Below are 20,752 nucleotides of genomic sequence, written 5' to 3'. Positions count from 1 at the left end.
ATGTACCGCACCTTTCTCGTACAAATAGTTCACGTATTCATTGTTCACATCAAGCACACTTATTGCTCACGTAACACACACATGTAATTCAGATCATGACATTTTATTCATTCATCTAGAGCCATCGAACAATCGCTTAAAATGTAACCGCTCAAACATACCATACACATACATACATAATCCACTAGCACACACTTCAAGCCCAGTTATCAAACGTGTATGGCCCAATGGTTTAAACGAGTTCGTTACAAGTGTTGTGTGGCCCAGTTGATGTGTGTGTGGGTGTGTGGGTGGGTGACCCAGCCAAAGCCCATAACGTCTAGCCCGGAAACTGTTGGCCCGGTATCAATGGGCTTGTGACCCTGCTGCCAATCTGCGGCCCAGTCACCCCGGCCCAATTAACAGCGTACAACTGATGGTTTGGTTTCCTAATTGTGCTCGACCTAAAGGTAAAACATGTATGTGTATCACGACTATTAACAGGTCCAAATCACTCGAGGTCCAGCCAAATTATAACATGTGCGGCCTACTGCTGCAATAGTCTCATTCGGCCCATAGATCTTCGGCCCAGCCGGTTTCACTTTGTTACAAAACCCATTCCCATTCCTTAACTACTATTTTTTTTAATCATCTAACAACATAACCATTAATTCACTTCATATTGTTATCATTACATAGAATTCATGTTTCACAGCCATACATTAGACGTAAACAGGAAAAACCAAGCAACATCAATCATACATTAATAACGAACGTCAATAAACTCTAACATTTGCAACCAATATTTAATTGACTCACACATCATACTCATTCATACTTCCTGCACGGCTAGATCAATTCACAGCATCAACTAGCTATTATAGCAGATTTATTAATGGTCTAAGGGATGTTCATCAAGGTTTCTAATATACGTGGCCCTAACATAAACTATCATATCAGCACATGATTAATATGACACAAGTTCCTCACATATATAAACATACCAATACCTTATTAAATCAAGATCATACAAAAACACAATGATCAATTAATAATTAGCATAGATATGAGTTTACTAACCACTAACCTTGATCGAACAAGAGGATGTATTGAGAGGGGGGGGTATCGCCTGCCATCGACCCAAAGAGAAGTAGGGTTTCTTTTGTTTGAGTTTTGTGTTCAGTCACAACATAATAATAATACGTTCACTAAATTATAGAAGTTGTGGGGCGATTAAAACTTAACCGAAGTGGGTTGCCGCCTCACTAAGCAGAACTGGCAGCTTGGGCTTCGGTACATGCTGGGCCGAGAGTTGAGGTGAGATATCCACCGGGCCCAAAAGCTAATAAAGTGTGTTGAATGTGTTTCCAGTCAAAGTGTAAGACAATATCGGCCCATACATATATATTATAACAATTAACCGTGCTTAACTGATTTAACAAGTAAGAAGTAACAAGCACCCACCGCAACATATGATAAAAACGTAGTGTGAAAGGAATGACACAAGATTAACAAAAATTACGAGGCTAGACGACACTAACCTAGAAAGTTCGGGTTGTCACAATTAAACCCTGAAATTACCCAATTTACTATGAAACACGTGATTTATCTCCTTGTTGGATGTGAAACCAGTCAAAAGGGGAACGTCTAACGGTGGCGTATACCATTTATACTTGAAAGGAGCAAGAACGTACAACATAAAATCAGAGGTGGTTGAGGTTATGTGTTTAACTCTTTTAGATCGGTTTAGTTTTTTTTTTAGTTAAAATGTTTCTTTTACATACTTTTAAATAAAATCAGACAGGGTTGAGGTTATGTGTTTATTTCTTTAATATCAGTTTAGTTTTTTTAGTTAAAATGTTTCTTTTACATATTTTTAACATACGAGAGTGTTAATAGATTCGTAACTTAAAAATCTAGGATGAAAGTTTAAGTATATGACCAATTCACTTGATTACTGTAAGGGTGTGTACGGTTCGGTTTGATTCAGTTTAGCATTAACTGTAACCGAATTCATCGGTTAATCGGTTCAATTAATTTGTCGGTTTTCGGTTCAGTTAATAACCGAATCAAACATGGGCTAAAAATTTTGCTTAGTAATAGAGGTATACATACATGAAATAGATGCATAGATACATGAAATGAATGTATAAAACTATAAATACATGAAATGGAGCTATAAATACATGAAATGAAAGTATAAAAGTTAGAAATATATGAAAATATAAATGGTTGGTTCAGTTAATTTCGGTTAACCAATGGTACACAAAATAACTGATAACTGACTCTCGGTTAATTCGGTTTCGGTTAATTTCACTTTGGTCTCATTTGTTTTTGTTTCGGTTCAATTAACGGTTCAATTATTGCATATCTCTAGTAATTTGTATTTATCAAATTAAAATTTAAAAGTATATTTACATCAGTTAAGTGATGTAACTTCTGCCGTTCAAAAAAAAAAGTGACGTAACTTCTAAAAATATCTAATTTCACAAACAAAAAAAAAAACAATGACACAAGCTAACCCTAGGAACTACAAAACACGCACTACCATATACACCTGTCCTGTTATCTCTAAATCCGGACGTAAAAACTGGAACAAACTCTAATTTAATGGAAACGCCATTCACATCCATCAACCCTCACCCATCCGTCACTCTAACCCCCAAAAATAATAATATTATTTCACCAATATTTTTATTATTACTAATATTATTATTATTATTATTATTATTATTATTATTATTATTATTATTATTATTATTATTATTATTTATTATTATTATTATTATTTCTCTGAGCTTATCAACTCAACTCTCTCTCTCTCTCTCTAAAACTCACCTTCTTCTCCCTCCATCCGCCGTTTCACGTCAATTCAAACCCTAACTTCCCCAATCTTCAACAACCGTTGAATAATTCATCAAATTACATCATTCTGATCCGTTTTCTACACAATTGTTACAATAAATCGTCAAATTACGTCATCTCGCTGGCTTAATTGCTCTTTTTTCGCACCGGATGCGTTGTTTTTGCGTTTGGAGAACTGGAATTCATTTAATTGGTTGTGAGTGTGGTTTTGATGTCTTCGGAGCCGTTGCCAGGTGAGTTTTTGAAGGATACGACGTCGTATTCGTCGGAACCTGTGGAAATTGGGAATAATCGGTGGAGGCACTCGCCTGCAACTCCGTCTTCTTGCCGTTGGAGCAGTGACGGTGGTTGTGGACCGTTTGATTTTCTCCGTCCTGTTACTGGTTAGTTTTTGAGGTTTTTAAAATTTATTTTATTTTATTTTTAGTTTTTTTTTTAATGTTTTGGTGAGTTTTAGGGTTTGACAATTAGAAATTTGGTAGCTTTTAGATTAATTGCACCGGTTAGAATTTGTTTATTTAGGTTTAGGACCAGATCTGAGAGGGTGAATAATGAATTTATTGACAGTCATGTACTCTGTTTGTTATAATAATTTTATTTGTGTTTTTTAGAAGAAAGATGACTATGAGACTATTTAGTGATTGTATAGATCTGATGTTGTTTATTATATCTAATAGGATGGGATGGGATGGGATCTAGGGTTGCTTGTGTTCAAGATATTGCTAGTTATTCTTTACTTGTGCTAATTGATTGTTGATTTCTTTTCTTTTCTTTTTACTTTTTCTTTTTGTTAGGTCATGGTATTCAGAGGGACCAGAAAGGAGAAACCTGTAGGGAGACTAGTGGATTAATAAGTAGTAATATGCATCTTCAATCTGACTTTGTGACCTCTTGGGACCAACGGTCGAAAGATAATGACGATGGAGTCGGTGCTACGAACGGGAGACTTGAGAAAGATGTTTCGTTGGGATCTTCGCTTGATTGGAAGCCGATTAAGTGGATTCGTTCTGGGAGTTTGTCTTCAAGAGGTTCCGGTTTTAGCCTTTTAAGTAGTTGTAAAGTCGTTGGGGTGGACTCTTCTGATACTAAGATGGATGCTCAACAGGGGAATGTTAATATAACGCTTCTTCGATCACCTTCTGGGGATGCAGCTATGTGTGTGACACCGAAGACTCCTGATGAGGCTAACTCTCGTAAAAAACCTCGTCTTGGTTGGGGTGAGGGGCTGGCTAAGTATGAGAAAAAGAAGGTTGACCCCGATGATAAAGAAAATGTATCCAGCAATGGAACTGCTGATGGTGTAAGCAGCTCGGAGTCTCTGCTTCCGAGTCCTTCTAGTTTGCCTTGTAAAAGCCCGAGTCTTACTGGTAACTCAGAAAGTGCGTCTCCTACTACACCTTGTTCGTTCGCTTGCAGTTTGTCTCCAGGTAATTAAAATGCTTTAACTTATACTTTCTAGTTGCATTTTTTTCTCCTAACATCCTATGACATATCTTTCTTATCAGTTTACCTTTGTTACCAAGGTTCATGGTGAATGACCTGTTTTTAATTTCGCATTTTGTTAAGACCTAAGCAGTTAATGCGGTAGATATCAGTAATCGCGGAGGGATATCGGTAATTTTAATATTGTGCTGAATTTATATATATAGCAATCTAACACTAACAATTCAGTATACACTCCTATCATTAACAAATTAACCTTTTGCAACTTGCAAAACACCAACAATTGTAGCAAGTAGGAACTGATTAAGACTTAAAACACTAACAATTAACAGTTAAGACTTAAAACGTTTATAGCAGCGATAAGAAGAAAGACGAATCGTAGAACTAAGAAGAAAGGTACTTATATTGGGAAAATCGGTGATATATATTGGTCAATATCACCGATAGTATCAGTACCGATATTTTGCACAAATATTTCATCAGGGGACCGATAACCAATATATACCACTGATATTAACTGCATAGGTTAAGACTTAATGTGCATGTTCCTTTCAAGAAAAGCTATTTATGCTCAGTTAGAAGTGAAATTTGGGTATAAAGGTTTGGGATTATGTTCTAAGAAAATTTCTTTTGTTTGTTATTAACTTATGCTTATATGGCTGATTAGACTCATCTCATTAAAGCTTTAACTTTAACTTATATGGCTGATTCTTGCTATTAATAAAGATGAACTCTGAAAGTTTTGTAATGTAAGGTTGAGTTTAAACTTTCGTTTGCTACTTTGGCATGCCAGGTCTAGAAGAGAAGACATCTATAACATCAACTACAGTTGTTAACAATACATGTAGCCCTACTGTCGTTTCTCAAAACCAAAACCAGAGATCGCCATTTAGTTTGGAAAATTTGGATCTTACTGAAGGCTTTAACGTGAGCTTACTACTCGATGAACTACTGCAGTCTGATGATACTAGTGCTCACGGGTCCGGTTTTGCAATGGACAAGTTACAGGTATGGAAAGCGGATATTTCAAGAACACTTGAAATCACTGAATCCGAAATCGACTCCCTTGAGCATGAATTGAAGTCTGACATAGATTCATCCCCTTTTACGGCTGCTTCTAGTTCTCTCTTAAAACAGTGCAACAATAAGAATACTGACGTTTCAACAGACGCTAGCTGTACAGTTTTTGTTGGTGGTGATGTATATAATCATAGGGAAGATAAGTCTTACGTTTTGATATATGATTCAAACAAAGTTGCATCTTGTAGAGCCTCTGACGAGCTTGGTAAGTTATTGCCAAAGACACATTTACGTACTGGTGTTTCGAGAGCTTCTGATGAAGATTCAGAGATCAAGAAAAAGGTGGCGATGAGGAAACGTTTTCTAAAATTTAAGGAACGGGTCACCATTCTTAAGTTTAGGACGTTTCAGTACTCTTGGAAGGAGAATCTTCGGTTGATTTCTATACGATCTGGTGCGAAGTCACAGAAGAAGTTTGAATCGAGTTCTCGTATGGGGTATTCTGACCATCAGAAGCACCGTGCTTCCAATCATTATCGTTTATCTTCTTCTGGTAAATAAACGTTAAATATATTGATCACGTTTTAGCCATTTTTTTGGTGTTTTTTGCTTTAACTGGCATAATAGGACCAGTTTTAGGTGGACAATGGATTCTATTTGTTATGGTAGATTGAAGTTAAAGTACATTTGTTATGGTAGATTAAAGTTAAGGTACATACATGGTCTTTGTGGTTGGCCTAAATTTTGGATTAGTCCCTAGCTTTTCACAAGTACACCGATGGTCCCCATGTTTTGAACTTTATAACGCATTTAGTCCTCAAGTTTTGCCGAAATTACACAGGTGGTCCTTATGGTTCGCCTTTGTAACGCATTTCATTTAGTCACTAAAAGGACTAAATGCGTTACAAACTTACAAAGTGCAAACCACAAGGACCATCCATGTACTTTTGGCAAAAGTTGGGAACTAAATGCATTACAAAGTACAAACCATAGGGACCATCCGTGTACTTTTGGAAAGCTAGGGACTAAATCCAAAATTTCGGTTAACCACAGGGAGCATCCATGTACTTTACTCTTTAGCTTTTCATTTATATGGAGACGTGAAGTTGCATAACCTTAATTTACATTTATTTATTTATTTATTTTTTTGTAGGTGGGAGTTTGAGCCTTGTTCCAACTAAAGAAGTAGTTGAATACGCAAACGCGTTGCTTTCGGATTCACGGGTCAAGACATACCGGAATGAGGCGAAGATGCCGACCTTTATATTAGACAAGAAGGAACGAACGAGCACTAGGTTTATTTCTGATAACGGATTAGTCGAGAACCCTATTGACGTCGAGAAAGAACGATCGATCGTCAATCTTTGGACAGTAGTAGACACCGAGACCTTCTTGGATAAATACTCTTTGTTCGGTAAAAACTTTAGAAAGATCGCATCTTTTTTCCAACACAAAACGGTTGCTGATTGTGTTGAGTTCTATTACAAGTATCACAAGTCCGACGTTTTTCAGAAAACAAAGAAGAAATCACAGTTTGCAAAAGGGAAGTCATGTAACACTAACAGTACGTATTTGGTCACATCTGGGAAAAGACCGAATCGAGAGACCGGAGCCACTTCACTTGACATGCTCGGTGCCGCTTCAGCAATGGTCGCTAATGTTGATGGCGGTATCGTAGAACCACAGTCGAATGATTTCTCTAATTATTGTAACGAGCAAGAAACGGCTGCAGCCGATGTTTTAGCTGGGATTTGCGGGTCGGTATCGTCGGAAGCTTTGGGTTCTTGCGTCACGAGTTCAGTCGACCACCAGAAAGTCGGTGGTTCGTCAAATCGACGGTCGTTAATCGACGTTGATGAGGAGACGTGTTCAGATGACAGTTGTGGTGAAGAAATAAACTCTTCTGTTTGGACGGATGAAGAGAGATCTAGTTTTGTAAAAGCGTTCAGATCGTACGGTAAGGATTTTTCGATGATCTCTCGGTGCATGAGAACCCGATCGACTAACCAGTGCAAGTTGTTCTTTAGCAAGGCTCGTAAATGTCTCGGGTTGGATGCGATTGATTTCGGGACCGGCAGTGAAGGTACAACGGGTGCTAACGAACGGGGCGGTGGTGGCGGGAGTGATCAAGACGATACGTGCATGGTGGACAGTGGGTCCGGTATTTCTCATGATAATGTTGAATCCGATATGAATGTCGTAAACGACTGCAGCAGGGAATCTGAGCTTTTGTCGGAGAATCCCGTAGCACGTGATTGTGAAGCGAAACGTAAGGTTGATGAGAACGGTTCACGCGGTAATTTGGAAGGAGCTGCTGACAGTGACACTGCTGACATTGCGGAAGTGGAATCCCCACAGAATACGTGTTCGGATTCCGCATCGGGTGCTAAAGTTGAAGAATCCGACACAGTTACCAAGGTGCCGTCTCATGGAAACGGTCTGGACTTGAATACAGCTACAGAAAATTTCACTTGTCTGGAAACGACAAATAACGGTTTCATGATGTCAAATTTGTTTCCGCAAGAACCCGCGAGGAAGACTCTTACCCGTGATGATGTATCGTCAAGACTCACTTTCCGAAAAAGCAGTCAAAGATCTTCAAGCATAGACGGTTATGGTTACCAATTGCATCTTCACAAACGCTCTCAAAGTCACAACGACCCACAAAGCTTGGATGAGAATCTGTTACTGCCAAGAGACGGCTGTTTACAGATGGGCACCGATTTAACGTCTGATGCTCAACAACAGAGACGGAGTTCATCTTTAGACGTCGAAAAGCCGAATACAAGTGGTGGTGATTTGAAACTTTTCGGTAAGATAATAACTAACCATTCGTTGCCAAAAGCCAACGGTAGTGACGCACACGAGAGTGAAACAAAACTAGATGCTGTAACATCTTCTAACTTGAAAACAAGTTACGGGTTTTGGGACGGGAACAGAATACAAACCGGGTTTTCAACGTTGCCGGATTCCGCTATGTTTCTTGCTAAATATCCCGCTGCTTTTAGCAACATTTCTTCGTTAGAAACTGGTAACGAACAATGTAATAACTTAAACGTCCTACCTGGTTATCCGACTAGAAAACTAACCAACAATCGGGGTCCAAGTTACCATGCTTACGGTCAGTCTTTTTCAGTAGATAAGTTGTTACCCGAGATGCGCAATGGAGTTTCGGACCCCGTGGCAGCCATTAGAATGCACTTTGCAAAAACTGAACAATACAAGACGGGTGGATGCGAGTCATGGAGTAGCAATGTTAGTGATATAGGTAGCAGATGAAGGCTGAACTTCACCTTTTCTTTTGTTGCTTCTGTGTAAAATATGTTTTGCTGTAAGGAGTTGAGAAGTGGATAGGTTATGATGGCGCGCTCGGATACTGTTGCCGCCGTCTGTTTTGGTTAATTTTAGGTTGTTTTGTAATGTTTGAAGTTTTTTTTTTCTTTTTTTTTTTGTTGTATTTTGTCAAATGCACAAAATAATTCTGTTAAGTTTAGGAAAGCCAGGCTAGATATTAAATGTTTATGTTAATTTATGTTTTTTCAACTTGAAATCATTTTGTGTGCTCTTTGTTGACTTGTGATGTAAGCAGTGAAAGTGATGGTGATAAAGAGTTGATTGATAATATATGGTAGTTGTAAATTAGGTAGACAATAAGTGGCAAGTGGGGTCACACTGTTGTGTGATTGTGATATATGATATTTGGACTTTAGGATAAAGAGAGATTATTAGTCAAAAGGGGTACTAGTGGGTAGGTTTCAGCTTCATAACAGCTTCCTAACAGCTTCCTGGTGCCTTCTATATGTCCTCTAGAAAATAAGAGAATATACTCACATATGACAATTTTTGTCTAGTATATTACTCTTACTAGCAATTAGCAACATGTGAAAAGTTGTGGTTTCAGGCATTTGCCGTCGTCCCCTGCTGAAAACAACACCGCTTAGCTGGTTAGGTGTCCGCACGACCATAAGGGAGGTGGTGAGGGGTTTGAACTCACGCCTTTGATCTTCTCTTTGCTTAATAGTGTTCCTAATAAACATATATAAAATATAAGTCCATTTTAAACAAGATTGGGGTCTTTGCTTAGTGGTTCTACTTGCATACAATACTCGAGCCTTAGGTCAACGGTTGAAACTATAGACTCCCCTTCTACCACAGTAGTAATTAACCTAGTTTTTGTATTTTAGCTTAATACTTTATCATAACATAGATACGGTTTATGATTGCAATACCCATAACAAGTTACTACACATGGGTTTATGATGCGTTTGGCGATTCTACACACATGTTCATACTTGTTAGTCTGAGGAGATACCTCAATCAGTCAATGGTACCATGAAACCTTACCTTGCATAGGCGTGCTTCAACGGAAGGGTAGTTTAGGGGATTCGGAGGTACTTGTTTGTATGTTGGTGTGAAAGTTAGTTTTAGACAAACAATAAAGGGTTATTGGATTTTAATAATCCTAAGTTTCATCTATTGGTTGATAATAATCCCAACTTTAAAAATTCCCCCAACGATCCCAACTTGTAAGAATTTGGCCCCTATTAATCATTTTCTAACATATAAGAATTTGGCATCCTTAAATGATTTAAGTGCACCTACAGACTCCTTAAATGATTTAAGTGCACCTATGCTGGAAAAGGATCAACGGAGGCCAAATTCTTACAAGTTGGGATTGTTGGAGAGAATTTTTAAAGTTGAGATTATTATCGGCCAACAAGTGAAACTTAAGATTATTCAAATCCAATAACCCAACAATAAAAAGCTAGAAGTAGAAGTTACATGTTTTTTTTTTTTTTTTTATAAATTAATTACGCGTGAAATTATTTGCTATAATTGCAGTATTTGTTAAACCAACATTGAAGTTACATGGTTTTTTTATATGTTTTGAGTTTTTATTCTAATGCAATTTGTCATTTCATAGAAGAAACAACTCAAAAAAAAAAAAAAAAAAAAAAAAAATTTCTATGCTGTCTTATCATTTGCTTAAGTTCTTTCAATGAAACATCATCATCATCATACTCAGTATATCCCACCAATAGCAAAGCTATGGTAGGGTCTCAAGAGGGTAAGATGTAGACAGCCTTACCTCTACCTCGTAGGAATAGAGAGGCTGCTTCCAGTAAGACCCCCGGCTCAGTAAAACACACAAAAAATCATGTAAACAAGCAGATTGGAACTTCCAAAACACATATGATCAACAATTAGAATCAATATTTCAAGATCATTACTAAGCCAAAAAGCTTGAGCTCAATCATAGCGGTTTCTGATCCCACACGCGTAATTACACAGACAGTACAAGAAGCCCATGACTAAGCTCCATACACAACACATAAGACTGAGAAATTGAAACCTTAAATGTCTCGGAAGGTTTGTTTTCAGATTCAAACAGGTACAGAATCGGCATTATTGCTTTGGCCAGCTGGATTCTGCTTCCTTTCTGCTTGAAGTGATCTGCATAACGATTCAAGCTTTTCTTTCTGGTTCTTGGTTTTCTCCAGTTGTTTCTTCATGCGTTCACGCTGTTCATAAAAATTACAAGAATGATTTGTTACATAGCCAATGATCGGTTTATTTGTTTTGCCTTTATGATCAATACTCACCTCCTCCACAAGTTGTATAAGAGTGATGTCTGACTTTTCGGTCTTGCCCTTTAAAAAGGTATTTTCCTTTTTGAGTTCCTTAATTGATTTTGTCATCTACATCCACATATATAAATACCCATAAGAAATACGACACAAAACAACATGACATTGTATTAATTTGTATACCTTTTCAATTTCTTGCTTAAACGTCTCAAATACCTCATTGCTCTTCACCAATGCATCCTGAGAAAAGTTACGATGTTTTGAGTGCCATACTTCACTAACGATTTGTTAGAGTAAAATGTCATTTTCGTCCCTGAGGGGTTTGGCCAGTTCTGCGACTTTCGTCCAAAGGTTTGTTTTTCCGCATCTGGATCTTGAAATCTTGCCATTTTCATCCGGCTCGTTAAATCCATCCATTTTTCTCCATTAAGTCAGGGATATTTTCGTCTTTTTTGTTAACTTAAAGGGCAATTCGGTCTTTTTCACTCTATGTACAAGCATTTAGCATAATGTACAAGTATTCAAAACAAAACAAAACAAAACAAAGAAGGTAAAGACGGAAATACCCCTGACTTAACGGAGAAGAATGGATGGAGTTAACAAGCCGGATGAAAATGGCAAGATTTCAAACCTTTTGGATCCAAATGCGGAAAAACAAACCTTTGGACGAAAGTTGCAAAACTGGCCAAAACCCAGGGACGAAAATGGCATTTTACTCGATTTGTTAAGTATCAACAATGGTAGACTAGACATGACTGAATAAAGTAAACCTGAAATTGTTGAAACTTTTCACCATCAGCTGTTAATTGTAACCGTAAGTTCTTTTCCGTTGCCAACAACTGCGACACTTGCTCTGCATACATTTTCATCTGCGACTGTTCCTTGACTAAATTTTCTTCGTGTTGCTGGATCTTCAAATCTGCGATTTGGAGTTCTAGCGTTTTCTGCTTCAACTGCAATTAATATATTCGTTATAAAAAATGGTAAATGCACATTTCCAAACAAGTTTACGGCATTCGTCCAAACGTGCAACCGACGTACCTGATGAGCGTGTTGTTGCTCCATAAGCACAATCTGATCTTCCTTTTGCTTCAGTTGGTTTCTTAACCTGAAAAAGATTTTCTAAGTTAATAAACACAAAGAAACAAAACTTGTATGTCAACATACAGATGGGAAGTAAACAAGCCTACAAGGCAATTATGCTATTAGTTTTTAAAAGAGTAGAACGCCATTTCTGTCCCTGAGGTTTGACCAGTTTTGCGACTTTCGTCCAAAGGTTTGTTTTTTCCGCATCTGGATCCGAAAGGTTTGAAATCTTTGCCATTTTCATGCCTCGTTAACTCCATCCATTTTTCTCTGTTAAGCAGGGGTATTTTCGTCTTTTTGTTAACTTAAAGGGCAATTCGGTCTTTTTTTGCTTTATGTACAATCATTTAGCATAACATACAAGTAATAAAAAGACGAAAATACCCTTGACTTAACATAAAAAAACCAAAATACCCCTGACTTAACGGAGAAAAACGGATGGAGTTAACAAGACGAATGAAAATGGCAAGATTTCAAACCTTTTGGATATGTGGAAAAACAAACCTCTGGAAGAAAGTCACAAAACTGGCCAAACCTAAGGGACGAGAATGGCATTTTACTCTTGTTTTTTCTTTTGTATTTTTGCAATTTCCACTTTTTATGGGTTTTACAATAAAAAATCTTGTTAATATGCAGATAAGTGAAGAGGATGATGAATCCATTGAGATAATTCAGTTTTTTGTTCCATTTGACTTCAGTCACAAGTACTACATGCAATACTTATTAGAATTTAAAATCATTCGCATGAAATATGAAATAATCACATTTCATTCTCCTTCAGCTGAGTCAGACTGTCGTCCCTTTGCTCCTCTAGCTTATTGGTAACGTCCTATAACACAACAAGAAAAAAAAATTAATTAGATGCAACATAAATACATATGTCAAGACAAACAACATGCAATGTTGGGGTGTCACACAAATGGTATTTTCTCTATATATTATTATAATATCACATATATTGAAACCTTTATTGCTTCCTGAAACTTGTTCGATAGCTCTAGCCTTAAGTTTTGACTTTCGGATGATACCCTTTTGCACTCGTCCTGTCAAACAACAAAAAAACTTGTAAATAACTCAATATTATTAATTTATCATTGGAATAAATTATAAATGTCAAATTAAAACTACTATATTTGATAACTCATGAACTTGATGGATATGTATAACTAAAACATACCATTAACATCTTGTTTTGACGTTGCAGCTCCCTACACAATGACTCGAGTTTATCGCGCATAGAAATTGCTGAAAAAAAGAGAGAATAATCACATTAACGTAAAAACTTGCAAGACGTATTTAAACTCGAAAACAAACCAAGAAAGAATATGTAACGTCAATAAACGCATCCAATCACATGTTCTAGCGAAAATACGCAAATAACACACCTGCATCTCTTTCAGAAAGAACTTTCTGATAACTCAAAGTGAATTCCAAAAATTCCTTTTCCGACTTAAATGTACGCTTCGCACTTTTACGTTTTACTTCAGATGTATCCTGAAATGTAATACGCGTTATAGATTTAAAACTATTAAGGGCTTCTGATACTCCAATTTAATGTCTCCTTGGGCCAACAAAAAATACTAATCAATCTTTCCAAGCACAGTAAGTCTCTAATGACAATTAGGGGTGCAAACGAGCCGAGCGGCTCGCAAGTTGCTCGAGATCGGCTTGAGAAAAAGCTCGAAAGGAACCGAGCCTTATCGATCCCGAGATGAGCTTGAGCCTAAAATAAAGCTCGTTTATTTATCGAACTCGAGCCTAGCATGTGAAGCTCGTCAGACTCGTCGAGCCTTAGTGTAATATTAGTTTTCATTAATATTTAGTAACATTTATCCCTTATTTAAAGTTGTCTAGTAAACGAGCTGAGCCGAGCTTGTTTAAACCTGTTTACGAGCCGAACCCGAACCTAAAAATAAGCTTGTTTAGTGGACGAGCCCGAGCTTCACTTATCGAGCTCGCGAGCCTAAACGAGTCTACTATTTATATTATTTTTATTTAATATATTAATTTATAGATAATGAATGAGCCGAGCTTGAGCTTTGAAAAACAACTCGAACCAAGCCGAGCTCTCATAAGTTAATCGAGCCCGGGCTCAGCTCGTTTGCACCCCTAGAAATAAGAATCACTTGTATTATTGTAGAGGGTACTTTTATATAATTAGAAAAAAATCAAGCAATTTATATAATTAAAAGTATAAAGTTATTACTAAATACTTTTCTGCTTGTTCCAGTGTTCTCTGTTGATAACGTTCCTTGTGCATGGGCTGCTTGCATTTCCACTCCTTGTGCATTTGCTAAAACATAAATGTAGTTAAAGTTACCGTCTTCAAAGCGAAGTCATGTTACAATAAATCATAATATTAAGAAAAACAATATTACATTTTCCTGAATTTTGACATGTTTCTCCGGCACTCTTGTTTCCATCAGTTAACGGAGCCAATTCCGGTTCCGATTTTCCAACCACATTTTCAGAAACCAAATTCGGTGATCCAACATCACTCTCATCAGGCGTTTTTACCAACTTTTGTGTATCGCAACCGACACATTCAGATAGTTCTACAGTTAACGCTCTTGCTTGTTCAGCACTAATGTCATCACCATCACACGATTGAAAGTCGTCCGCTACCGAATCAGGCCTGGATTCAACTTCTATTAGTTTCTCATCTTTATAATCAGTTGCTTGATCTTCTTGATCCGGTGATGGGGGTGAAGAGGTTAGAGGATCTGCAGAGCTATCAACGAATCCGTCAGGCAATGAATCCGCTTCTGGTAGTTGATTTGCTGTAGGGTTCTCCATTTCACCTGCAACTTCGGAATGTCAATCTCGACAATTTATAGAGATAAAATAAATCTAAATTTACAACCTTTTTTCTATTTCATTTACTTAGAGGTTGTTTGTTTACCTCTTAATGAGACTCTTAATGGTTCAGACCTCTTACTGGTTCAGCACTTAATGGTTCAGAGTGTTTGTTTCACGAGCATATGTCTGAATGGTTCAGACATTTGCCTCTGAATGGTTAAGATTTATACAGAGTCTGAATGGTTAAGACCTCTAATCTGAATTTGTCAGACATTTGTCTCTGAACGGTTAAGCATTATACAGGCTCTTAATGGTTCAGACCTCTTACTGGTTCAACACTTAATGGTTCAGACCTCTTACTGATTCAGCACTTAACCATTCAGATGTTGCCAAACAGCCCCTTAGGGTAATAGAGAGGCACCAACCAATGAGGGACATCCACCTCATTTTTAACCAAATCCATAAAAAAGTACCCTAATGGTACCAACAAATGAAGGCATAGTTGTCAATAGCAGATAGCGGTCAACAGTGACAAGCTACCAATATGCTCCGTAGCGATAGCGCTTGCTATTTCATGTTTAGCAATAAAGTAGAGAAACAGAAAAATTATATGTTATCGAGCAGTGGAGATGAGGAAAATACAGAAAAATACATGTAAGCCTGAGGTATAGACTTGGTTTAAAAAGCGCAAAGCGCACAAAAGCGACAAGGTCTAAAATCAAAGCGCAAATCGCAAAAGCGGAGGGCTTTTCGTACGAAGTATATATTTTTATATATCCTATAGGATTTAGCATCCCTTACGCAAAATATGGTTACAAATAAGGTTTATATATGATTTAATGTATAAATCACTTAAATAGTTAAATGTACAATCATTTTAGCTACATGTATAACACTTTAAAGCACAAAAACACCTTTTGTACAAGAAGCATGCACCTCAGTGGGATTTTTTTTTTTCAAAAAAAGCTTGCTTTTTGTGCGTTTTTTGTACAGAGCTCGCCTTATATCACACAAGGCGCAGAACCAAGGGTATCGAGCAATGGAGATAAGAAAAAAAAATGAAAAGTTAATAAATAAAAACAATAAAAAATAAGATAAAAATGTGACATGTGACCTATACGCTACGTAGCGCGCCATAGTGAGCGCTATAGCAGCTATTGACAACTATGAACGAGCGACAACCACCTCCTCGCCACCCCCATATTCGTTTGGTTTCCCCCACATACCCAAATCGGCATACACTACCCAATCAAGCAAACCGATTCCACTACCCAAACCCTTGCGGTGATGTTGCCAAACTACCCGCACTAACAGAATGCACCACCCGAGTACCCTTACTCATCCCAACAACAACATATATAGAAAAAACCACCAATCATATCCCAAAATAACTTTCTTACAGAACAATTACAATTTACAATAATATCTTTTAGGTTAACTAAGAGTTCAGTTTAAACAAACAATAAGTTACATACATCAACTCACAAACACAATCAAAGTCTCCATTTTTCCTAACCTAATTCTCAAAATAACAGGCAATGGGTACGAAATAACATTCAGAAAAGGCTAGAGGGCAAACAAAGCACAATCTTGGGGTTGTCAGCTAAGCATAGGGTGCAGATTTGAGCCCTAATATGTAAATTAAGCAAGGTATATATCATATATAATGATAAATTGTTGGAAAAGAAGCATAAAGCTAATCAAATTGGGGGTTTTACGTACCGGAAAACTCGATAGAGAAGGAATAACTGAATGAGGGTCCGAGCGAATGACCGTAGTTTCAACGACAATCAAGGGCTTGCGACCCGACCCGATTCTTCTTTTCAAACCTTGTCCATGTGGATTATTATAAAATTAAGTAGTGAGAATCAACCCGCGCGTTGTTGCATGGATGTGACGAAAATTCAATTAATGTATCGGGTTGTTATGGTAGCGGCAAATGCAAGCATAAAGCTAATTTTATCTCGTGCGTTGCACCGAGTTTGTTCGTCACATTAGCAAGAAAAAAAATACTAGAACAAATAAAAACAGAAGGATGAGAGATGTATATTACTAAAGTTAAAGTAGAGTGACAATACATGTATATAAACAAAGTTAACTAATACGAAGAAAAACTTTATTAAAGTAAATAGACCAAACATAAATATTAGAAAAGTTGAGGACAAAACATGTACATTAGAAAAAATAGGGTAAAAATGAAAATCATGTTAACAACAAAAAAAAGTAAATAAAAAAAAAACTCAAAATAATTTAACTATACTAGGTAAAAAACAGATTATTTTTTTTACTATAACACTATTCATCAGCCATGGCTAATAATATATAGTTAAAATTAAAATTATATATATTATTGTATATATATTGATTTCGAGAGACGATAAATACTAACTTTATTTTTATAATAATATATAGTTTTGTATTATTTTATTATTTAATATATTATAATAGTTTATTATTAAATTTATTTTTGATAACATATTTTTCTTTTTTAAACATCTATTTCCTTTACCTTTTTTTAATAATTGTTTTTTTCTTTTTTTAACATATATTATATATATATATTGATTTCGAGAGACGATGAATAGTAACTTTATTTTTATAATAATATATATCTTTTTATTATTTTATTATTTTATTATTTAATATATTATAATAGTTTATTATTAAATTTACTTTTAATAAAATATTTTTCTTTTTTTAAACATCTATTTCCTTTAACTTTTTTTTAATAAATGTTTTTTTCTTATTTTAACATATATTAATTTATCGATTACTTTGATACTTCTTTAATAAATTGCGTTTATAACTTTTTTCTAAAAACTTAAGTACTTAGTTGTTCTTGATTTCTTTCCCTGACATTCCGTTATAAGTTTTGTTAAAACGAGGTTATGCTTAAAAAAAGCATTTATTTGGTATCATAAAACGGTACGATGATAAACTAAATCGTTCTAATGGTTTGACTTTCTAAATAACGTGCTTTATTTTCAAATCACATTTGTTTTACATTATCATTTGCTCGATTTTGCCGCAACGGGCGATATAAAAAAAACTAGTATATGTTGTTGACGAATGCCGATGAATAGTAACTTTATTTTTATAATAACATATAGCTTTTTATTAACTTTTTATTTAATATATTATAACAGTTTATTATTATATTTACTTTTAATAACATATATTTTTTTAAACCATATATTTCCTTTACCATTATTTTAATAATTCTTTTTCCTTTTTTAAACATGTATTAATTTATCGATTAATTTAATACTTCTTTAATAACTTATATTATAACTTTTTTTCTAAAAACTTAATGTCACGACCCCCAACCCCACCCGGGTGGGAGCCGCGAGCAGATACAGTGGTACCGGTGTTTATTAAATTTTGCAGCGGAAAACTTTCATCAGGACTGGATATCATGAAAATATCAGAGTTTCAAAACACCTCAGTTTTCATATTATACAATGTGGGATGAAACCCGTATTTACATAAAGGATTTTCATAGGAATACACCCCATATTCAGATGTTCATAGCTACTTATTTAAGCTTGAGTGCCTCTCAGCATTTTTTCCTTCACTTCACAGTAAATCACCTGAAACGCGTTTTGAAAACATTTGGTCAGGTAAAAATACTGATGAGTTCATTCTATTTTATGAAAACACAGCATTGTAATTTACAGCATTAAAAGTTTTTATATTTGTTTATATCTTTCCATTACCCACAATACTTGTCACTCACTCAGATCGGTGATGGTGGTCATATTACTATTGGCTAACCCGTTGTCCAATAGTAAAGATTATCAAGTAATGCATATAAAACCCCACATACCGGCTGTAATTTTAGAATACAAAGATTTAATCACTGTAAATACAAGTCGTAAAACATTTAGGGTTTTGCAAAAGCATTTGAGAAAAAAGAGAATGACTCACATGGCAGGTTTAGATCTTGCCTACCGGTTTAAAGCTTGGTAAACCTAATAAAGAGTTAATTGTCAAAATCGTCCCTGAGGTTTGGGCAGGTTTGCCATTTTCGTCCAAAGTGACACTTTTGTACCAAATTGCCCCTAACGTTTGTAACTTTTTGCCATTTTCATCCAAACCACTAACCTAGTTTATTTTTTCTGTTAAGTTGAGGATATTTGAATGAAACTGATAAATATAAAACCACATGGACGATTTTGGCAATTTACTCAAATTCTTTTAAATTTCTTTTATTTAATTAATTTTGTTACGTATATAATAAAAAAGAATATACATGCAATATTTATATGAAAAAAATAATAGCTTTGTCACATAATTTTTATTAATTTTTATCCAACCACTAACTAAGTTAATTTTTCTATTAAGGCGAAGCATGCTTATAAACTAAGATAGAAATTAAATTCTAATTTTTTATATAGATCAGTTTTATAAAAATAAAATCTACTTAAACCTCTAAATTTTATAAAACTAAAATGCTGGTGACCTTGTTTAAAAAAGGTCAAATAAAAAAATCTTATCATATGTACCAAGTTTGTAATTCATCTTCTACTCTTTTAAATTCGCTCCTAAGAAAAAACAGAAGCCAGAGCCCCCCCCCCCCCAATCAAACAACGTATCGTTACCAAACCTTAAAATTACCCACCAAATTGTAATTATACTGCTATTAACCAAAAGTTTCTTTACTCAATGCACTCAGAATAAGTATTAGTTAGTTACCCTGATAATCTTAATTAAATAAATACTTTATTTCTACCAACATATTTCCTAGGTGTTCAACACATTTAAAAAATATGTAACGTTTTATAATTTTTTTTCTATTTATACAAGTGATAAATACTAAAAGCTGTAATCGATTGTTATGTGTTGCACATCAATAACGTTTTCTTTTTATAAAACTGATTTATTTAAAGAAGCTGTAAATTAATTTCTGTCTTAATTTATAAAATTTAAAACATCCTTCACCTTAATAGAAAAAATAAATTGAGTTAGTGATTTGGATGAAAATTTATAAAAATTATGTGAAAACTTATTTTTTTTTGTAAAAACGCCATGTATATTCTTTTTTATTATATATGTAACAAAAATAATTAAATAAAAGAAATTAAAAAGGGTTTGAATAAATTGCCAAAGTCGTCCCTGTGGTTTTATATTTGCCAATTTCATCCAAATATCCTCAACTTAACAGAAAAAATAAACTAAGTTAGTGGTTTAGATGAAAATGGCAAAAAGTTACAAACGTTGGGGGCAATTTGGTACAAAAATGTCATTTTGGACGAAAATGGCAAACGTGCCCAAACCTCAGGGACGATTTTGGCAACTAACTCCCTAATAAATATACGATGCACGTGTATTAGTGTATTAACTCAATTCAACTTTTACGATAATCACGAAATCAAAACCCACAATGAATGACAAAGTATAGCTGGATACCGACAACACTTAAACATCCATTGGATCGGTTTCAATCGATCGGATATAGTACCGTGCCAGAGATTAGAGTTATTACCCTGATAACGGGGCAGAGTTGCAGAACACCGAGCTTAATAGCGATATTATACCAGCGATTTGAGAGGGAAAGAAATTTTGAACGAAGATAAACTGAGTAGTGAAAACTCAATATATAGGCTGATTCGTGCCTCTCTCGCGTCCCGCGACCGTCCCTCTGCAACATTCTTGCGGCCCGCGAGAGCCCCTAGCTAGGGCATATGTGGCATGAGTCAGGGGGTAGGTCTGCCACGTGGTCGACACGTGTCTGCCGGCCAACAAGGGCCTGTCGCGCCACGCAAGGGACACCAGAATTAAAATTTTTGATTTTTCGTTTCGGTTTTCGTCGTACGTGTTTAGGGTTCCGGTTAGGGTTCGTTCTAAGGTGTTTTTAGGTGTTGTTACACTTAAGTACGTAGTTGTGTTTGATTTTTTCCCTGACATTCCTTATAAGTTTGGTTAAAAACGAAGTTGTACTTTAAATAAAATATTTATTTGGTATCATAAAA

At 35.6% G+C, this 20,752-nt stretch overlaps 2 protein-coding genes across 4 annotated transcripts; one reads left to right on the top strand and one right to left on the bottom strand.

The window, feature by feature from the left end:
• The first annotated feature begins 2,773 nt into the window (after nt 1-2,773).
• On the top strand, nt 2,774-8,872 carry LOC110889272. Its single transcript, XM_022136775.2, has 4 exons — nt 2,774-3,227; nt 3,639-4,271; nt 5,081-5,860; nt 6,461-8,872. The coding sequence occupies exons 1-4, from the start codon at nt 3,056-3,058 to the stop codon at nt 8,584-8,586; spliced, it is 3,711 nt and encodes a 1,236-aa protein (XP_021992467.1). The 5' UTR covers nt 2,774-3,055; the 3' UTR covers nt 8,587-8,872.
• A 1,608-nt stretch (nt 8,873-10,480) lies between these two features.
• On the bottom strand, nt 10,481-16,611 carry LOC110889273 (alpha-taxilin). Of its 3 annotated transcripts, none has more exons than XM_022136776.2 (12): nt 16,503-16,611; nt 14,360-14,782; nt 14,195-14,274; nt 13,367-13,475; nt 13,159-13,226; nt 12,947-13,024; nt 12,746-12,810; nt 11,937-12,003; nt 11,666-11,848; nt 11,079-11,135; nt 10,911-11,006; nt 10,481-10,829 (listed from the first exon to the last, which is right to left on the bottom strand). In XM_022136776.2, the coding sequence occupies exons 2-12, from the start codon at nt 14,775-14,777 to the stop codon at nt 10,692-10,694; spliced, it is 1,359 nt and encodes a 452-aa protein (XP_021992468.1). In that variant the 5' UTR covers nt 14,778-14,782; nt 16,503-16,611; the 3' UTR covers nt 10,481-10,691. The 3 variants fall into 3 exon arrangements, with proteins under 3 accessions (XP_021992468.1, XP_035831081.1, XP_035831080.1); XM_035975188.1 differs by lacking the exon at nt 16,503-16,611 and adding an exon at nt 16,297-16,320; XM_035975187.1 differs by lacking the exon at nt 16,503-16,611 and adding an exon at nt 16,256-16,274.
• Between the last annotated feature and the right edge of the window lie 4,141 nt (nt 16,612-20,752).

The sequence above is a fragment of the Helianthus annuus genome, chromosome 7 (assembly GCF_002127325.2).
Source record: "Helianthus annuus cultivar XRQ/B chromosome 7, HanXRQr2.0-SUNRISE, whole genome shotgun sequence".
Taxonomy (NCBI): Eukaryota; Viridiplantae; Streptophyta; class Magnoliopsida; order Asterales; family Asteraceae; genus Helianthus; species Helianthus annuus.
Note: the sequence above shows the minus strand (reverse complement) of the source record. Positions and strands in the feature narration are given on the sequence as shown.